Raw genomic sequence first — 17,001 nt, forward strand, 5'->3', positions numbered from 1 at the left:
CTTGACCCACTAGTCCAAACTTCAAGCCTGTCAGCTCACATTCAACATTATCTCCTTCATGTGTCAGTCAAACGTGTCACTCTTCCTTTTGGACTTTATCTACTCCTCTCCACACTTGTCTACGCCGTAGTGCTAGCTCAGGCGCTCTTCAGCTAACAATAAGCTCGCGCAGAACGAAACAACAACAAAAGAAATGCCATCTTTTTGAAAAAAACATCTCAACTACCTCTCCGCCTGTCACTCAAGTGTAATATGCTTTTAACTAACCCAGCGAGAACTGTTTGAGGCAAAGTAAGTAAAGTGTTTTTAGAGAAGATAGAAGATGACATGTTTGTTATATATTTATCTGTCTCTGAGATAATAGCGCCGGTTCAGTGTTTTGTTTTGGTGAGATTTGCAAATAAAAAGTTTAGAGTACAGTAAGAAAACCAAATGGGATGCAAATTTACAGTAAATAAATTACTTGTGCATATCTTAGAGGCACTTTTCCAATTTAAAATCTTGAGTCACAGGTTTGAGGATTAGAGCAGCATTATGAAACTTTTCTAATGGAGAGTCTGCCACCTTTCTGTTTTTAACGAGATGTCACGGTCTTGCCTGGAATGTTTCATGTTATGGCATTAAACCTGTGTATCTCCATGGAGATGGCTAAGCTGCAGGTCCCGTCTGTAGAGAGGCATGTTTTTCGAGGTATTTTGAACAATAAAAACACTTATAAATTGTATAAATGCAAGATGGATTTAATGCCATACTGTGAAACATTCCAGGCTAAGCAATAACATCTCCATGGAGACCAGTAGATAACAGATACACCACCAGAAAAGTTGCATAGTGCCCATATATCTTACTTTATACATTTTGGTCAATGGTGAAAAATTGGTCAAAATTTAGCAAGTAACAGTAAATTGGTTTATTATTATTATTAACCCTCCCCACTCCATCTCCAGCGCAGCAGCAGAACCTTCAACCTCCTCATCCTCTCCACCTCCTCCTCTTCACTAGCACTAGCAATACATTAAAGACACTTGGGCTGTTAGCCTTAGTCATTTAGTGAATTAATCAGTTGATGGAGTCTAATCTGTTGTTATATAAATACATTGTTTACTAGTTCTCGTTCTGCATAAATAGTAGTTTTTGCATGAACTCCTTTGCAGGTGTAGTGGGTCAGATACATAGACAAACATAACAACCCCTTTTTTGACTGATCGATTAAAATAACATGTCTTTAGTCGACCGATAATTTCTTCAGTCAAACACAGCCCTATTAGACACTTTAACTTCTAAACCCCTGACCTTGTAGTCACTCATTGTAATGATGTTAAATTATTTATTCATTATTATGTTAAAAAAAAAAAAAAAAAAAAAGCTCTTCATCCAAGCTGCTTCTTCAGTTCTGGTCAGGTCACTGGTGGACATTGCCTTATATCTATCAGAAAGGAGGAGCTAACTACACTGAAACTAAAAACACATATTGTTTACAGTTTCTGTTTGTAGGCTATTTCTATTGAGCTACACTAAGTGTGTACTGTGTCTGAGTCATACTTAGCGTAATCATTAAAGCCCCAAATGGGTACTTTCACACCTAATAGCATCCTAGCTAGCCCTATTGTTTTCTTTTTTTTGCTTTGGGTCTGAGGGTGGAGTTATAAATGGGGGATAGTTGATGTCTCTGGCCCCCATTCCTGTTCAAGGAAGGATTGTCTTTCCCAACAAAAATAGCTTCTTTATCTTCACTCTCAAAACATTTCTTTTCTTTGGCTAAGATCTGTACCTCACTGTCTTCAAAGGAGTATTTATTGGCTTGTCCAGTTGACAGATTTTAAATCTTTCTTTTACTACGGATCATACCTGGATGACTAAGGGATTACACAGACATCTTTGTTCGTTATTATCATTTTTCCCATGAACTCTGATATTTTAGTTCAATATATTTTTAGTTTAATGGGCTGTTCTTGTACTGTGCTGTGATAAAAATGCAATTTGCCCGTGGTGGAACAAATAAAGGTACCGCTATCTGATCATTTCATATTTTTGTCAAATAAAACCATCCCCTCCTTTCATCCCATCATTGCTATCTTTACACATTTAAGACACTTTTGCCCTCATGTTCTGGTTAAAACGACAGTTGCAAAAATCATTATAGTCAAAACAGAATCGTAATTTCAATTTTTGCAATTATACAATCACAAAAGCTGCACGTATTTAGGTAATTGTTTCTTGTAATCATCCCTGAATGTGTTTAAATGACCACTGGGAACTGAATCCTACTTCGAAAACGCACATCTCATCAAAATCACTTCACAATTCCTATTTCTTAAAAGGTCCAACATTACACAAAATAGACTTGTGAGCTTTTAGTCATGTTAGGACGATCTTACCTCATGAAAAACATACTCAGACTTGTGTATTGCTTCATACGCACATTTGCATAACCCTGCGTCATTAGTCTGTCTACATCCCCAAAGCTCAAAATGCTCTGTTCCACCTTGTGATGTCATGAAGTGGTAGTTTTAAAATTGGTATCTTAAATTGAACTGCTATATGCTGCAATACTCTAGAATAATCTGAAATTGTTGCCTCTTACCCTTTACCCTTTGTTCAGTTGATATTGATTCTAGCTGTAGCTTCAAACTTCAAATCCAGGACTGCAATGATCCAAATGATTCTTGTTAAAATGTATGAACTTTAAAAGCACAGTGCGGCGCTTTCTGTATTATCACTTAATGACATCACAAGGTGGAACATAGTGTTTTCAGTCTGAGAGAAGAACACATCCTAAATAAGCAGAGTTTGAGTGCTAACCATGCGTGAATTAAACAAAACACAACCCCAGGTATGTTTTAGATGAGGAAACGACATAGATGAAACAAAAAATCTGCATACTATAGACCCTTTAAATTGTACAACCCTGTTTTAAATTCCCCTGTGTCAATTCACCATATCTCTAAATGCAGCTCCAATGGGCAGTTGCTAGGTAGAAGAGAAGAGGAGATGGGTGAGGGGATACGCTTGCCCACCACCTGTCCCCACATATGGCCCTACCTCGGGGGTGAAGTCAGGGTTGCCAGTGGTCAGACTGGACACGATCCAGATGTAACCAGCTCCAACCAGGCCCAGGGAGCGGGCCTCCTCCAAGATGTACCTGTGCAGCAGAGAAGAACAGGTTTCAGTAAGATCGGGAAAATAGGGAAACAAAATGCACTGCAAAGGGAGTAGTACCTCAAAGCTCATAATTCAGAAACAGATAGTTAATTATTTGAAATGCATGTTTTTATTATTAATTAATTCTAGAATATTTTCAAGTTTTGTGTCACTTCTGACTTATTTAAATTAGTTTTAAAGCTAAACAGTACAATTTTGAAGCGTGCACTTCAAGTAACTTAACTCCGCCACACACTACAGGATTTTTTAGTCTTAAACGATTTTTAAAAATGTGACAAAAATCGCAGAACACAGACACGATGAGAAATGTATACGATTTTAAATCAGCAAAGACTGCAGCGAAGAGACCGTGCACCACAAGCTAAGAAAACAAGCTAACAAAGCTAGTGCACCCGTGTCAGCTGTTTCCTGGCTACAGTAAAACAACTCACTTTGAGACTGTTCACAAGATCAGAGCATTGCACTTCTAGTTTGAATGTAGAAGTCAAAACTGTTATTATTATTTGTGAAATGTAGTGCAATACTTCAGATAAATGCTTTTTAACGCACTGAATTTAGCGACGAACTACACGGGATGTAGTGTCATGTTTACTCTCAGTAATCTGCAGCAGCTTCACTCTGATCTGCGCAGTGTGGATTTATGTAAATACACACGTGAGGAACTATTCTCAACTTTTTACTTTTAAAGAGCGCTTTAAACTGGATAGATAGTGCTGTTTTGTGGAAATTCTAAAGGATCATATGGATGAGAATGGAGTAGCTTAACTTTACAAATTCACGAGAGCTAAGTAAAAAAGTTACCACATTACTTTTGCTATTTCTTGAGTTTGTATCTTGCACCTCTCTGTCCGTAACTCCGTCTGCCCCTGATGCTCTGGTTTATTGGCTGGTGCAGTGGTGATGAACGTGAAAAGAGCAGCTCACATACACCACACATCTCCACAAAATAAGAGAAAAGCAAACTGTGTAGTGTGTGGCGGGCTTGAGTTGACTTGAAGGTGTCACTGATCTAGTGGGGAATCAGCCACCTGTCTCTCTCCATGCATTCCCTGAGAGCATGGTGGCTCCTACGTAGATCTGACCTGTAACTTTGCCTGGTGGTGTAGCCTGCTTATCTTCCAGGCAAAACCATATGATCTCATTGGAAATAAGAATCTGTAAATATTCATAAATAAAAATGCTTTGCTGTTCAACCCAATTCAATTTTATTTTTATAGCACATTTAAAATACAAGTTAAGCTGCCCAAAGTGCTTCACATAAACAACAATAAACAAAAACAGATACATAAAATACGACAGAGAGGTAAAGGACAAGCACTAGAACCAAATGCCAGTGAGAAGAGGCTGGACTGCATCATAAAACACTGATTTTGTTGTGGTTTTTGCACTAGTTTAGTCCTGATATTTATTCCAGGTACAGTCCTTCTACTTCCACATACAGACCTGCATTTTCTTAGTCCAAATCCTGCTTGGTTCTAATCTCGTTTTAGCCCCAGTTTAGTCCCGGTGCCCTGATGTCGTCTTTATTTGGAGAAGAATCAATGTGTGATCAAACTGAGCTGAACAAACAATCTCTTATTCACTGCTGTTTTCAGAGAGAATACAAATGCCTGCACTTTAGCTACAAAACACTAAAAAACAGCTCTGTTTGTCAAAGACCTTGTGTCAAGAGGAGAAATCACCAAATAAGGTTAGCTGTTCATCAAAGTGTGATTCAGCAGAGCCTTTTAGCTTTCAGTCTGTGCACAACAAATAAAGGAAGCGTAGAGTTCTGGGAGACATTTGAACAAACGTATTTGATATTTAAGTCGTGTTAATTTCAATGGTTGCGTATTAGGGTTGTCAACAGTATCGAAAATCAGATACTAATCGATAATAAAACTAGAATTTAAACTAGATACTCAAGGATCAATACTAAAAAAGTCAAATCAACAGGATAGAAATGGACTTTTTCTGAATAGCTTTAGAATGATCGTGAGCTGTAGCAGAACAAGTATAAAACACATAGACAAGTATACACCCCTAGACCATTAGTATTGTTTAGAGTATTTGTATATCTGAAACTGAGTGATTGTGTGTGTATGTGTGTGTGCATGAACTGAATGTTTTTAAAAATGGCATATTTGAGTGGTGAGATGTGTTGTACTAGATCACATGTGTCAAACTCAAGGCCCCCGGGTCAAATGTGGCCCTCCACATTATTTTATGTGGCCCTCGACAGGATAAATTAAAAGGTTTGATGGTGTCACAATGTCATTTTATCAAGAGATGTGCAGTTCCACAGCCGTATTTTTTACATTTAGGCAAATCAATATGCAATATTTGAAACTTTAAAAAGTAATAAGTGCAAAAACAGTTAATTAATAAGTTCAAAATAGTTTTTTAGTCAATATTATTTTGTGCACTGTCCCTGTTCAAATAATAGCATAATACAACATACACAGATATAAGGCCACATGGTAAAATAAAAGGAAGTACCTAATTTCCTGCACTATAATTCCTTTTTTTTCATAGTTTGGCCGGGGTGTGGCTTATACTCAGATGCCATTTATATGAGCAATATATGTTTTTTTCTTCACTATTATGCATTTTTTGGCTGGTGCGACTTATACTCTGATTATGACATTTTATTGTCTAAAGAAAGAGTGTTTTTTTTGGTCGACTCTATTCCTCATTATCAAAATCGAGGTTGAAATTTTAGTATTGTGACAGCACTATTGCGTACAGCTTCTTTTTGGAGTTTTGTGTGTGTCTTTAGTATAATTAGTACAACTGAACCCGTCATTTGGAGCTATAGCAAAACATTTATAGAAATACACTAAAACCTCCATTTTCTTACTATTACACTAACCAACCCAATGCCAAAATTTAGAATTAAGACACAGATTGCTCATAGTGATTATCCACAACAAAAATTAGTCATTTTCCTGCTCTTCATCTCACACAAGCCAATATAATGTGTTGTTGGACATTTGGTCGGTAGAGTAGCCAAAAAAATGTACTTGAGTAAGTGTAATATCTGTGTAATCCCACAGTCGTCCAGGTTTGATGCATAGCAAAAGAAAAATGGCCAAAACGTTGTCAAGTAAGAGTAATGTTACTTCAGAATAATATTACTCAGGTACAAGTACAAAGTAGTGGTCCAAGACAAGACAAGTAAGAGTAAAAAAGTATTTGGGAAAGCTCAAGTCAGTAACTGAAAGAGTATCTGTCGGAAGTAACAACTGATTTATAATTTAAAGCGAATGTAATTTGAAGGACAAAATATTGAATAATGTACAAAATCTGGTATTTTCAGAGGTTAGACACAAAAATGAGAGAAACTAAATCATATCTGAAGGAGTGGTGCAAGAAACACAAATGTTCGAATATACCAAATATAAAGTTTTTGTAATATCTAAACTTTTATTACATTTTGGATTCACTCCACAAACTTGCAATTTTTTGGCTTAAAGTTTTTTCAGCTGACAATAATCACACCTTGGCACCACTTTCTGAAGCCATTGTGAGAAATAGCTTTTGTTCATTTATATTGACGGTGGAGACGCTGAACTTTGTCCCAGTTTTTGTTTCATGTGGATCGGCCTAATAATTATATATATTAACGATAAACCGGGTCAACAAATCTACAGTCTCGCAGTTTAATATCAAATACCACCATAGAATTCAGACCTGTCCTCCAAATAAACTTGAAACTACAGGGATCTAAAATGTTGTGAAGTCACGTGAACACAACCTATAGAGTTTGAGATGAATGGACATAGTTTGTTTTTTAAGCAAAGGCACGTCTCATGTTAAAAAAAAGACAGCAGTTGTTTAATGCTAAAGGTTTATGAATTTGACAGAAAATATATGAGGTTGAGGTTAAAAAGCTAGGCTAGGTTAAGATAAGCAAGCGGGAGGTAGTGATATAGACACTGGTAATCCTATGTTATGCTAGATTAGAATTTGGCTATATCCACCCTAGTCCCTAACCCTGGCATGCCCAAACTGTGGTCCAGGGGCCAAATGCAGCCCTCAGACCAATTTTACTTGGCCCTCAAGCTTCCAGGTGAATTGTCCCATATTAGTTTAAACACTACTTTTTACTGCACATTTCTGTCTATCAACTTTAACAAGCCCATCTCAAATATTTAATGTGTCCCTTTGAGGATGTAAGGATGAATAAAGGTCTAGTGGTTCAGTCTAACTTGTAATAATAACGCAGAGTTGAAGTATTCATTGTTTTGGTGGCAAGTCTATGGCCCTCAATCGGCCCTCAGCTTTGTCTGTGTTTTTATATGTGGTCCTTAATGAGAAAAATTTGGACACCCCTGCCCTAACCCCTCAAACACTGCACTTTTGAGTGGACTAAATAGTGCCCTCATTCACAGAGCGATCCAGACATGCAGCTCACTATATTCAGGGCATGTGACTATGACATATGGGTGGAAAAAAATTCAACTCAACTCTGATAAAACTTGATTTCTGCAATACATGATGAACAACATGTGACTGGCGTTCAAGTATTTATGGACTAATAATAATCATGGAAGTTTTTGACGGACTGGATTACTCATCTTTTTGTCTGAGATGTGGAAATGTTCTATGGTTTACCAGCTGAAACTATGGTAATCAGCTAATGTTCGCAACAGTTTATTGAAATGTACTTTATTCATAATTACGGGTCAACACTGTGCTAAACCAGAGCTTCTATCTGCTTTCATTCAGTCCTGCTTACTGTACGTCTAGTTAAAGACCTATCTCTGTCCACTGTTATTGTCCCCACGCTTGCAATTTCAAGGTGCATTGTGAGACATTTTAAGTGCACTACTCTTTCACTCACTGGTTATTCGCACACCTCTCAAAATGGCATGAGCCCTAAATAGCGCCCTAAATAGTGCCCTAAGGAGGAATAGTGTGGACATTCAGACACAGCCCCTGATTATTGCAGTATGGAGAACATTGCGCCTCTTCACTCACACAGCCTCGTCCTTGGAGCAGTAGAGCAGGATGACAGGACTCTGGATCCTCTTGAGGGCGATGTGGGACTTGGAGTTGGGGTCTCCGTCCACAGCATCCAGGGTGACCACGCTCTGCAGATCCCAGCGAACAAAACTGGAACGTAGACAAATACAGCCAGGTTAGAAGAGTCGACAAGAACATCCAGACTGGTAATCAGAGGTGGGTGGAGTAGCCAAATATTGTACTCAAGTAAGAGTAACGTTACTTCAAAGTGATAATACTCAAGTAAAAATACAAAGTGTAAAGAGTAAAAAAGCATTTGGGAAAAGTACTACACAAAAAGGAGCAGCTGTCAGGATGTAAATTGTGATTTATAATTTTAAGTTATTGTAATTGGAAGGACAAAACACTGAATAATGCACAAAGTCTAGTATTTTCAAGACAAAAAGAAGAAAAACAAAATCATATCTGAAAGAGCAGTGCAAGAAAAACAAATGCTCAAATCATTTCATAATGTCAGCATAAAGCTTTTGTCACTTTTAGACTTACTCACAGTTGGAAGATTAACCAAGACTTTTACTTAAGAGTACTGTTATTTCAATAAAAAATATTACTCAAGCAGGATTAAAAGTATAAAAAATACATTTTTTTTTTAAATTTACTCAAGTACATGTAACTGAGTAAATATAACTGCATACTACCCACCTCTGCTACTGGAAAATAGAGTTTTCATTTGGTTTTAGGCCATGGTCTAGTCTTGTTTAAAGGAACTGTAGGTAAGATTTTGATTTTAAATTCTATAAACATGACCTAACTGTGTCCCCAGTTATGAGGTTCAAATCAAATATACCTTTTATGGATAACAAATGCTAATTTAGGTTTAGGTAGTTGACGCAAAAGTGCAATCACTCTGAGGGCAGTTACAGTGTGAACCCAACAGTTGCACTCTGGACCACAGTAAACACAGGGTCCGAGAGCGTCTGAAACAGGACCGACTGATCATGGCCGACCTACACAGTTCACTGACAGTAAAAGTGCTTGGAATTGGGCAAAAAAAGAGCTTGTATGAATAGGCACTACAGAGCTGCAGTTTGACACATTCCTCTGACCAGGAAATTTGGATCAACTTAATATCAACGACAGTCTCCTCCTGCCTCTGTCTGTGCAGATGAGCCTGGGTCTGACTGTGTATCGTTCAAAAAGCTTTTTTTGGTCCGCCACCAGCTCGTACAGTCCTCACGGTGTATTTAGTCACAGGTGAAAGTAAAGACCATGTATTGGGGAAGCAAGCTTGTCCATGTATATTCACAGGGCTCTATTCGACTGAAGCGCATCACCATAGAAATAAGTTTGCCAATGCTGATGGACTCTCATGTGGCTCATGCTGCATGTATGGGGTGAATTTTGTGCGGTGTATGTGAATGAGGCCAACCCAAACCAAACTAAATCTAGTGCACACTAGGGTCACTCCACAGAGTGCACAAACGTGTGTTAAAACAACCTTAGTGTTGATTATAAAAACATAAACAAATTGTTTATTGTTTGTTTTGTAAGTTGATGTTTTGGTTCTCAAGATGATAATCCTTAAAGCAGAATGAGCCTTTGGAGTCTCCCATTTGGGTTGCCAGGACTCTCTTTGAACTGAATAATTACTACCTAAACCCCAGACTCTGCAGCTCAGTCAGTCAATTCTGGAGGTTCTGAGCTTTCACATGAGGCACGGCCTGTCCATATACGGAGAATTAGAAATACTTGTATGTGTCCTCTACATTGAAATTATATTGGAAATTTGCATATTTGGTATAATCTGGCATATTTACACTGTAATTGTAATTATACTGTAATTATAGATTCTCATTAATATGCATTATCCCTATCACACAAACAGTCACTGGCAACCTAGTTTCAATTGTCATAGTACTTTTCAGAAAGGTGAAATCATATTTATCAGACTGAACCCAATGTGTGTCAGTCTGCTAAACTGTCAGATTGGTGTACCCCAAGACTCTATATTTGGACCTGTTTTATTTTCATTATATAGTAATGTTTTGCCAAATGTTTGCCCACATATCAGTACTCAGCTTTATGCAGACAATGCTGTAATTTTTACAAAGGCAAACTCTGATGTTGAACTCTCTGAACAACATCACCTATGTCTTGTATTGATGAGTAGTTCAGAAAGTCATGTCTTCTGTTCAATTCTAAAAATACGGTTTATACGGTATTTTCAAAATGGCCAACTGCAAAGCAAGCCTCAAAAGTATTTTTTAAAAGGAGAGGAGATTCAAATTGTGAATTAATTTAAATATCTTGGTGTGACCCTGGACTCAATTTTTTTCTTTTAAAAAACATGTAAAAACATTTTAATATTTTAAATTTTAAATCAGATCATTATTACCAGAAAATGCAGCTAAAATGTTTCTTCAGAGTATGATTTTCTCATTCATCAAATATTGCATTACAGATTGGTCAATGAATCATTATACAAAAAAGCTTAAACATATTAGATAATAAACCTTATTCTTTTCACCATTGCCTGATATTACATAAATATATATATATATATATACAAAAAAATATATATATATAAAAAAATGAATGGCTTATTCAGTTCATAAAAGTTTACATGACCCTGCCACCTAAAAATGTGCTTATTAAATTCAGATCTGGAACAACTGATTGAGTCACCACAGCCTTTTCTCGAGGTGACCGTGCAGTTCCTTTGAGACGCACAGCCTTCAGTCACAGGTGCTGTCAGTCAAAGGCAGAGGTTTGGAACAGCGTCCCAGCTGCTGTCAGAGACAGTCTCACATTAAACACATTCAAAATGAACCTGAAATGTTGGCTCATCATGCAGCTCATCACGTCAAAGTTGATATTTATAACAAACAACGTGAATATGAAACATTTTGGAAGTGGCGTACGTGGTCCGCACTTTTCATAGGCACAGAGGGAGCCTCGAGGGAAGAGAGCTTGAGGAAGTCATGTTTGATGAAAGTTTGAATCTGTTCATTTTGTCTTTATTTGCCCAGGAAAAAGACACATAATCTAACTGCACTGTTAGAATTTAGTCACTATTATGGGGTAAACCTGCACAATATATTTCAGTATTGTAATTTTACAGAGTGTTGTGATCATTAGAGGAATAAAGATGCATGTGCACGCTCCTGCACATGCACCAGAGTGCACTGGCACTGGCTCACGCTCAAGTCTGATTATCCCCGCAGCATCACTGTGTCCTTTTATGAAACCATCTCTGGGCACATATCTGACCTGTTCCTAAGGCTGACCCACAGAGAAAGCACACGGTCAAAAGATGATCAAAGTCTCACTGGGATCATGGGCATGGCCCCGTGGCTCCACTGCCCTCCTCTCACACACAAAACACTGTGGCTCAGTCCTCTTCTCTCTCAAACCTGCAGACCTCCACGTGCATGTGGCTACAGCCAAAACTAAACACATCAGTGTTTATAACCCACACGTGTCCCCTGCACATGCACTCATGGACCGCACCTCTGTCACATCGTACATGCACTCAGACCTCCGTGTGCACTAGACGGCACAAAGCCATATATGAATTTAACAGCCCTCTTCTGTGTGTTTCAGGCTCTTTGCAGCTTCTCCAAAACATCAATCATTTCAAGAAAACACTTATTTTTAAATGTTTAAGTGACAGGATAATTCAGTGTGTTGCTGATGATAGAGAAGCAGAGTTCACTTGTCACTAAAGTTCCACGTGTCTGTGTCCTCTGCTGCTGTGTCTCCCCCCGAGCTCCTCCCCTTTTCCCACAACGACACACTTTTCCTGTGGATATGAGCAGATCATCATTAAACTTGTGGGAGAAAGAAACCATTGTGAGACGCGCTCAGCTTGTTTCAGTGGAGATTTAACTGCTTTGCCTGGAATGTTCCACACTACAGCATTAAACCTAAAGCCTCAGACCAAGTTACAGGTCAGATCTGTGGAAAGGCAACCCTTCTCACAGTAAAAGGGAATTTGTAAGGCAACAAAAACCCATGATTGAATAAAAACAAAATATATCATCTTCTTTCATCCTGTAGAACATTGTAGGTAAAGCACTGACATAAAAATAAATACCAGATAATCCACCAGAAAAAAAGCTACACAAGACAACGAACAAAGCATTTTGAGTAGTGGGGAACAACTCAAAACAAAGTACAACTCCAGGTATGTTTCTGAGGAGGTAACAGCATTGTAAGACCTTTAATAGTTTTAAAAGAGCCACACAAGTGAATTCCCCAAACCCTTATTGTACCTACGCCCGTGGTAAAATAAGAATGAAATAAGGTCTTGTTTGTTTTGCGACATTAGCACGACGAGCTAACAGCTAAATCCCCTCGCACATCAGGAAGTAGAGTGCGTCGTTGATAGATTTGAGCTTCGTCGCGGTGGGGGGCCGAAAACCCATTTAAAGCGAATGGAAAGTCTAGAGGTGCCGGGAGAACGCCTGCTGCAGATCGCATCGCTCGGAGGGACAGAGGTGGGGCCCAAAGCTCACAGCTCCAAAATATCACCCAGCACTAATTATAATCAGGTTCGTTGCAGAGGGCCGCGGGGAATGGAGAAAATCTATACCTCCTGACCTCCAACTCCGCTGACAAGTTTGTTAAATATGTTTAAAGTTGCATTGTGTAACTTTTTCTGGCGGACGATATGCTACCCATTAAAAGTTGTTATTGCTTTGCCTGGAATGCTCTATGTGGCATTAAAGCAGACCGATTATGCAAATCTGTCTTTTTGCTGATCAACCCCCATTTTCACCGCCACCAGCATATGCCCACTGCTCTGTGCTTCCAATTGTATTTTCTTAATCTGTGATACAAGTAGGATTCGACAGTGTTGCATAGTCATTTTGGGACAAATGAAAAAAAATCTGTCAATAGTTCATGTGATGTGCAGCTATTCATCGGAGGAGCCGACAGCTACACGGCTCTTTGTTGTGGCATTTATGGCGACATCAGCTCCCACTGGGTACTCCAATTTTCTAACGTAGAAGTCAGCGGACTTGTTTCCTTTATTAAGTCTTGTTAGATCAATATTGCGATTTTAAATGTCCAACCGATAACATAATGATCCATGGGTGTCATCAGTTTTAACTATAGCCAACATAAGTACAGTATGTCTTCTTTAAAGTGCATGTGACAGGTTAGACCAAAGGTGAAGCAACAGCAGGAGCTTTCTGGAGGTGATACGTCATATTCATGAGTTTTTGGAAAGTTAAAACCATACTTTGGAACATTCTCGATGGAAATATACAGATACATTTATGCCATACTATGACACCACATTTCTATGGAAACAAGCAGGAAGAGTCAAGCCAAGAAGGAGATCTGTGGAGATGCAGGCTGGCTCACAGAAAGTATGCATGTTTTTCAGTGCAGTAAACATCTAAAAAAAACACAAAAAAACAAAACAAAACAAAAAAACACAAAAAAAAGTGCCATTTACAAACTTTGCCTTTAAGATTTTTAAGATTTAAAATTGTGCATTTTTTTCTATTATTATTATTATTATTATTATTATTATTATTATTATTATTATTATTATTATTATTATTATTATTATTTTATTATTTATTTATTTATTATTTTTTTTGTGAAATGCATAATTTTACATTTTACATAACTAAAATAAAAATGATAAAAAATTGAATAAAATTGCCTACTTTTTGGATGGAGTTTTCAGTTAGAGAGGTAGAGATTTTCAGTTTTAAAACTCACTGAACACATTAAACATAAATCAAGTGTTTTCATTGCTCAAAATACCTTGGAAAACATGCATTCCTACACCGTGAGTGGGGTCGCCTCTCCACAGGTCTGACTTGTAACTAGTACTAGCACCTGATTGTCTCCAGATATGCTTAATCTCATACTGTGGAACATTCCAGGCAAAGTTCATGTTCTTGTTTGGTCCCGTCACGATAGTAATAATTTCCATTTCAATAAAAGCTCTGGTCTCCAAATATCACCCAGCACTAATTATAGTCTGGAGTTTAGAGAGGCCTCGGGGAATCCAGAAAATCTATACCTCCTACTCCCGACCTCTGAGTCCACTGACGACAAGTTAGTGAAAAATGTCAGCCTCATTATGGTGTTATTGAATAAAACATTTTGGTCCAAATTGTTCTGCTTCTTTCGGCTTTGCAATACTGCCGCATTTTAGAGTGCGTTTCCAGCCAATCGCAAAGCATCATACATCTCAAACTGTACTTGGAAAATTTGTTAGAGTTCGTAGTACAAACAGGGATATCATGATATCAAATGTGTAATAATTATTGGAGAAATTGATTACGATTTAATAAATACCAACGTTCATTATTGTGTTGCTATAGTATATGACCAGCTTCATCAAATCTTATCATTACACTTCTCTGCTAGCACAAAACATATCGAGATGACCATATGACCTTTTATTGTTTCAAAAATGCTATAATCGTCAAAAACAATGTCTTACGATTAAGTTTCAATTTCATTTTCAGTGGAGTCTCCCTTCTCTTTGCTCTCCATGCTAAGTCACTCCCCCTTCAGAGCGCTATCACAACACAATCAGCGTACATCCTGCTAATGAAACTGCTGCACGTCGCCTCAGGTTTGTTGTCTTGTATTGTTTTGTGTCCTTATATATTTATGAAAAATGGTCGTGTGGGAGCATGGCCGACGTAGGCTTGTGGGCGGAGCTTTGGACAGAATCGTGCTGCTAAACGTAAGGAGGGTTCGAACATGGTCTGCACTAAAGTTGCCAAAAAGACTAGGAATAGTAGATAATGCAACACCAACACCATCTACACAATTTAATAGCAAAAAAAAAAAAAAAAAAGTGGATTTAGTGTGTAGTTCCATGTTGAAGTCCATTTCAGTCTGGGTTTACCAAACAAGCTATATGTGCTAAAAAAAAATAAAAAAAAAAAAAAATTTTATCATGCAAACAATATTGAGACTTTCTGTACCTGTGGTCGACGGTGACGCGCAGGGTGCTGATGAAGTCCTGGTACCCGGGGAACTTGGAGGTGACGATGGAGAAGACGTGCCAGTCGTACTCCTCCATGATGGCCAGCATGAGCAGAGCCTCCTGCTGCAGGGCTGCTCCAAACTGGAAGAATGTGGACTTCTCATCCTGAAACACAAATACAGGGACGAGGTTAGATCGGGTTCATACTGGAAAGTGCTTCAAAAGAACTTAAAGAACTGTTATAACTTGTGTGTTTTGGTTCTCAAGATAATAATCCAATTAGAAAGCAGAACAAGTTTCACATGAATTTTGGGTTTGCGTTGCCAGTTTCATTGTTGAAGTCCAGTCGGTTGCACATTTCGTTGGCTGCATTTAAAGGACATTTACGTCACTTCCGGTGCAACAAGGCCGGCCTGTCCCTTTTCATGCACCCGACAAATGCAGCCGACAAATGTGCCTTGCATTTCCAGTGTTTACATGGAGATCGGCCGTGAACCAGCGTGCATCTGAGCATACTTCTCGCACTGCTAAATCCCATCATGACTTCATCTCAAACAAGGTATATTCTCTTCAAGTTATGTGATACTAGCTACAATTGGGGAAAAAAAAAAGTGGAACATTATATTTGCCTATTGATATTCAAAGAGAAAGGTTAAGTCCTTACTTCATTTAATCTACACAGAAATAAATGGCTGCAACGACGATACCTTGACTCTTCATCTATAAAACAATAAAGAATTAAAAATAAAACGAATTATTTTGGTGTCCATTTTACACGTTTATGTCATGAGTCAGCGGCCCGATAGCTCATTAGTCAGCAGCTGTCACGGTTGCTAGGCGACGTAACGTAAGCGACGTAACATAAGCGCACAGACAGCTGACGTACGCTCCGTGGCATAGGCCTATCCCATTTCGGCACGGCCTTTGTGGTCGACAGAGGCTACACGGAGGAGCACCCTTCATCGGCCGGGTCCTTCGAATGGTACTTCAAAGTGTGCAACCGTCAAATTGAGCTAATTTTCATTACCTGAACCGCAGCACTTGCTTTACGTTTGATCCATTGTAGTGATTAAAGATTGGCTGCAACTCAAAGCAGCTCATTCTGCTTTCTGATTGGACCATCGTCTTGAGAATCAAAACACCATTACAAATTCAACAACTTTGCCATCACGCTCAATGTTTTTGTAACTAAGAATAAATCAGTATTACAGTTGTAACCAGTAAAAGCAATATTTGATTTGAACATGTTTGCCTTGTATCTGGGGACACAGATAGATCGTGTTTATGAAATCTGTGATACAACTCCTAGATACTCTTCCTATAGTAACCCATTAGTGACATAGACTAAACATTGTTTGGCCATAGCTGCCCTGGGGATGACTGGCAAAGACAAAGACACTCCACGCTAATGGACCGCCTCTCTATACTTCTCTGTCGCCCCATAGTGAGTGAGTGTTTTTCCCTATCTTTCCTTCTCCAGTGTCCTGTGCCTGACCCTGAGATGTGCACACAGCCCGCAGTCAGCTCCAGAAGAGACAGGACTAATTACAGTGTCCATGACAGAGGACAGCCAGGGTCCACAGGTCCTGGTCCTAAGAGGAGGGTGATCTTCCTGAGGCTGAGAAAGGGGCAGAGGAGGGGGCAGAAGAGGGGGCAGAGGCAGGGGCAGGGGGTGTGGAGAAGGGGTACGAAGTATGGGCCTTGGGTCTGCAGGGGAGAGAGGGCAGATGTCTGAAGGTTGACCTGGTCAGCACATCCCAAGGCCCACAGTGACTGTCCAACCTTGATTCGTCCAAAGGTCTATGAGTCATGTTCTTAGACTTAGACAAACTTTATTTATCCACAAGGGAAATTACTTGGACACAGTTGCTCACAATTTACAATATAATAACAAAAAGTCAAACAGTTCCAAAGTAGGGCTGGGT

At 38.8% G+C, this 17,001-nt stretch overlaps 1 protein-coding gene across 1 annotated transcript in view; it reads right to left on the minus strand.

Annotated features, from left to right (window-relative positions):
* grin2ab (glutamate receptor, ionotropic, N-methyl D-aspartate 2A, b) overlaps positions 1–17,001 on the minus strand; it is a 252,602-nt gene that overhangs the window by 91,164 nt on the left and 144,437 nt on the right. The window contains exons 4-6 of the mRNA XM_055221615.1: positions 15,075–15,241; positions 8,125–8,259; positions 3,043–3,142 (exon numbers count right to left, since the gene is read on the minus strand). Of these exons, the coding sequence (XP_055077590.1) occupies positions 3,043–3,142; positions 8,125–8,259; positions 15,075–15,241 (402 nt within the window). The remainder of the gene's footprint in view (positions 1–3,042; positions 3,143–8,124; positions 8,260–15,074; positions 15,242–17,001) is intronic.

This window comes from Periophthalmus magnuspinnatus, chromosome 1 (genome assembly GCF_009829125.3).
Source record: "Periophthalmus magnuspinnatus isolate fPerMag1 chromosome 1, fPerMag1.2.pri, whole genome shotgun sequence".
Classification (NCBI taxonomy): Eukaryota; Metazoa; Chordata; class Actinopteri; order Gobiiformes; family Gobiidae; genus Periophthalmus; species Periophthalmus magnuspinnatus.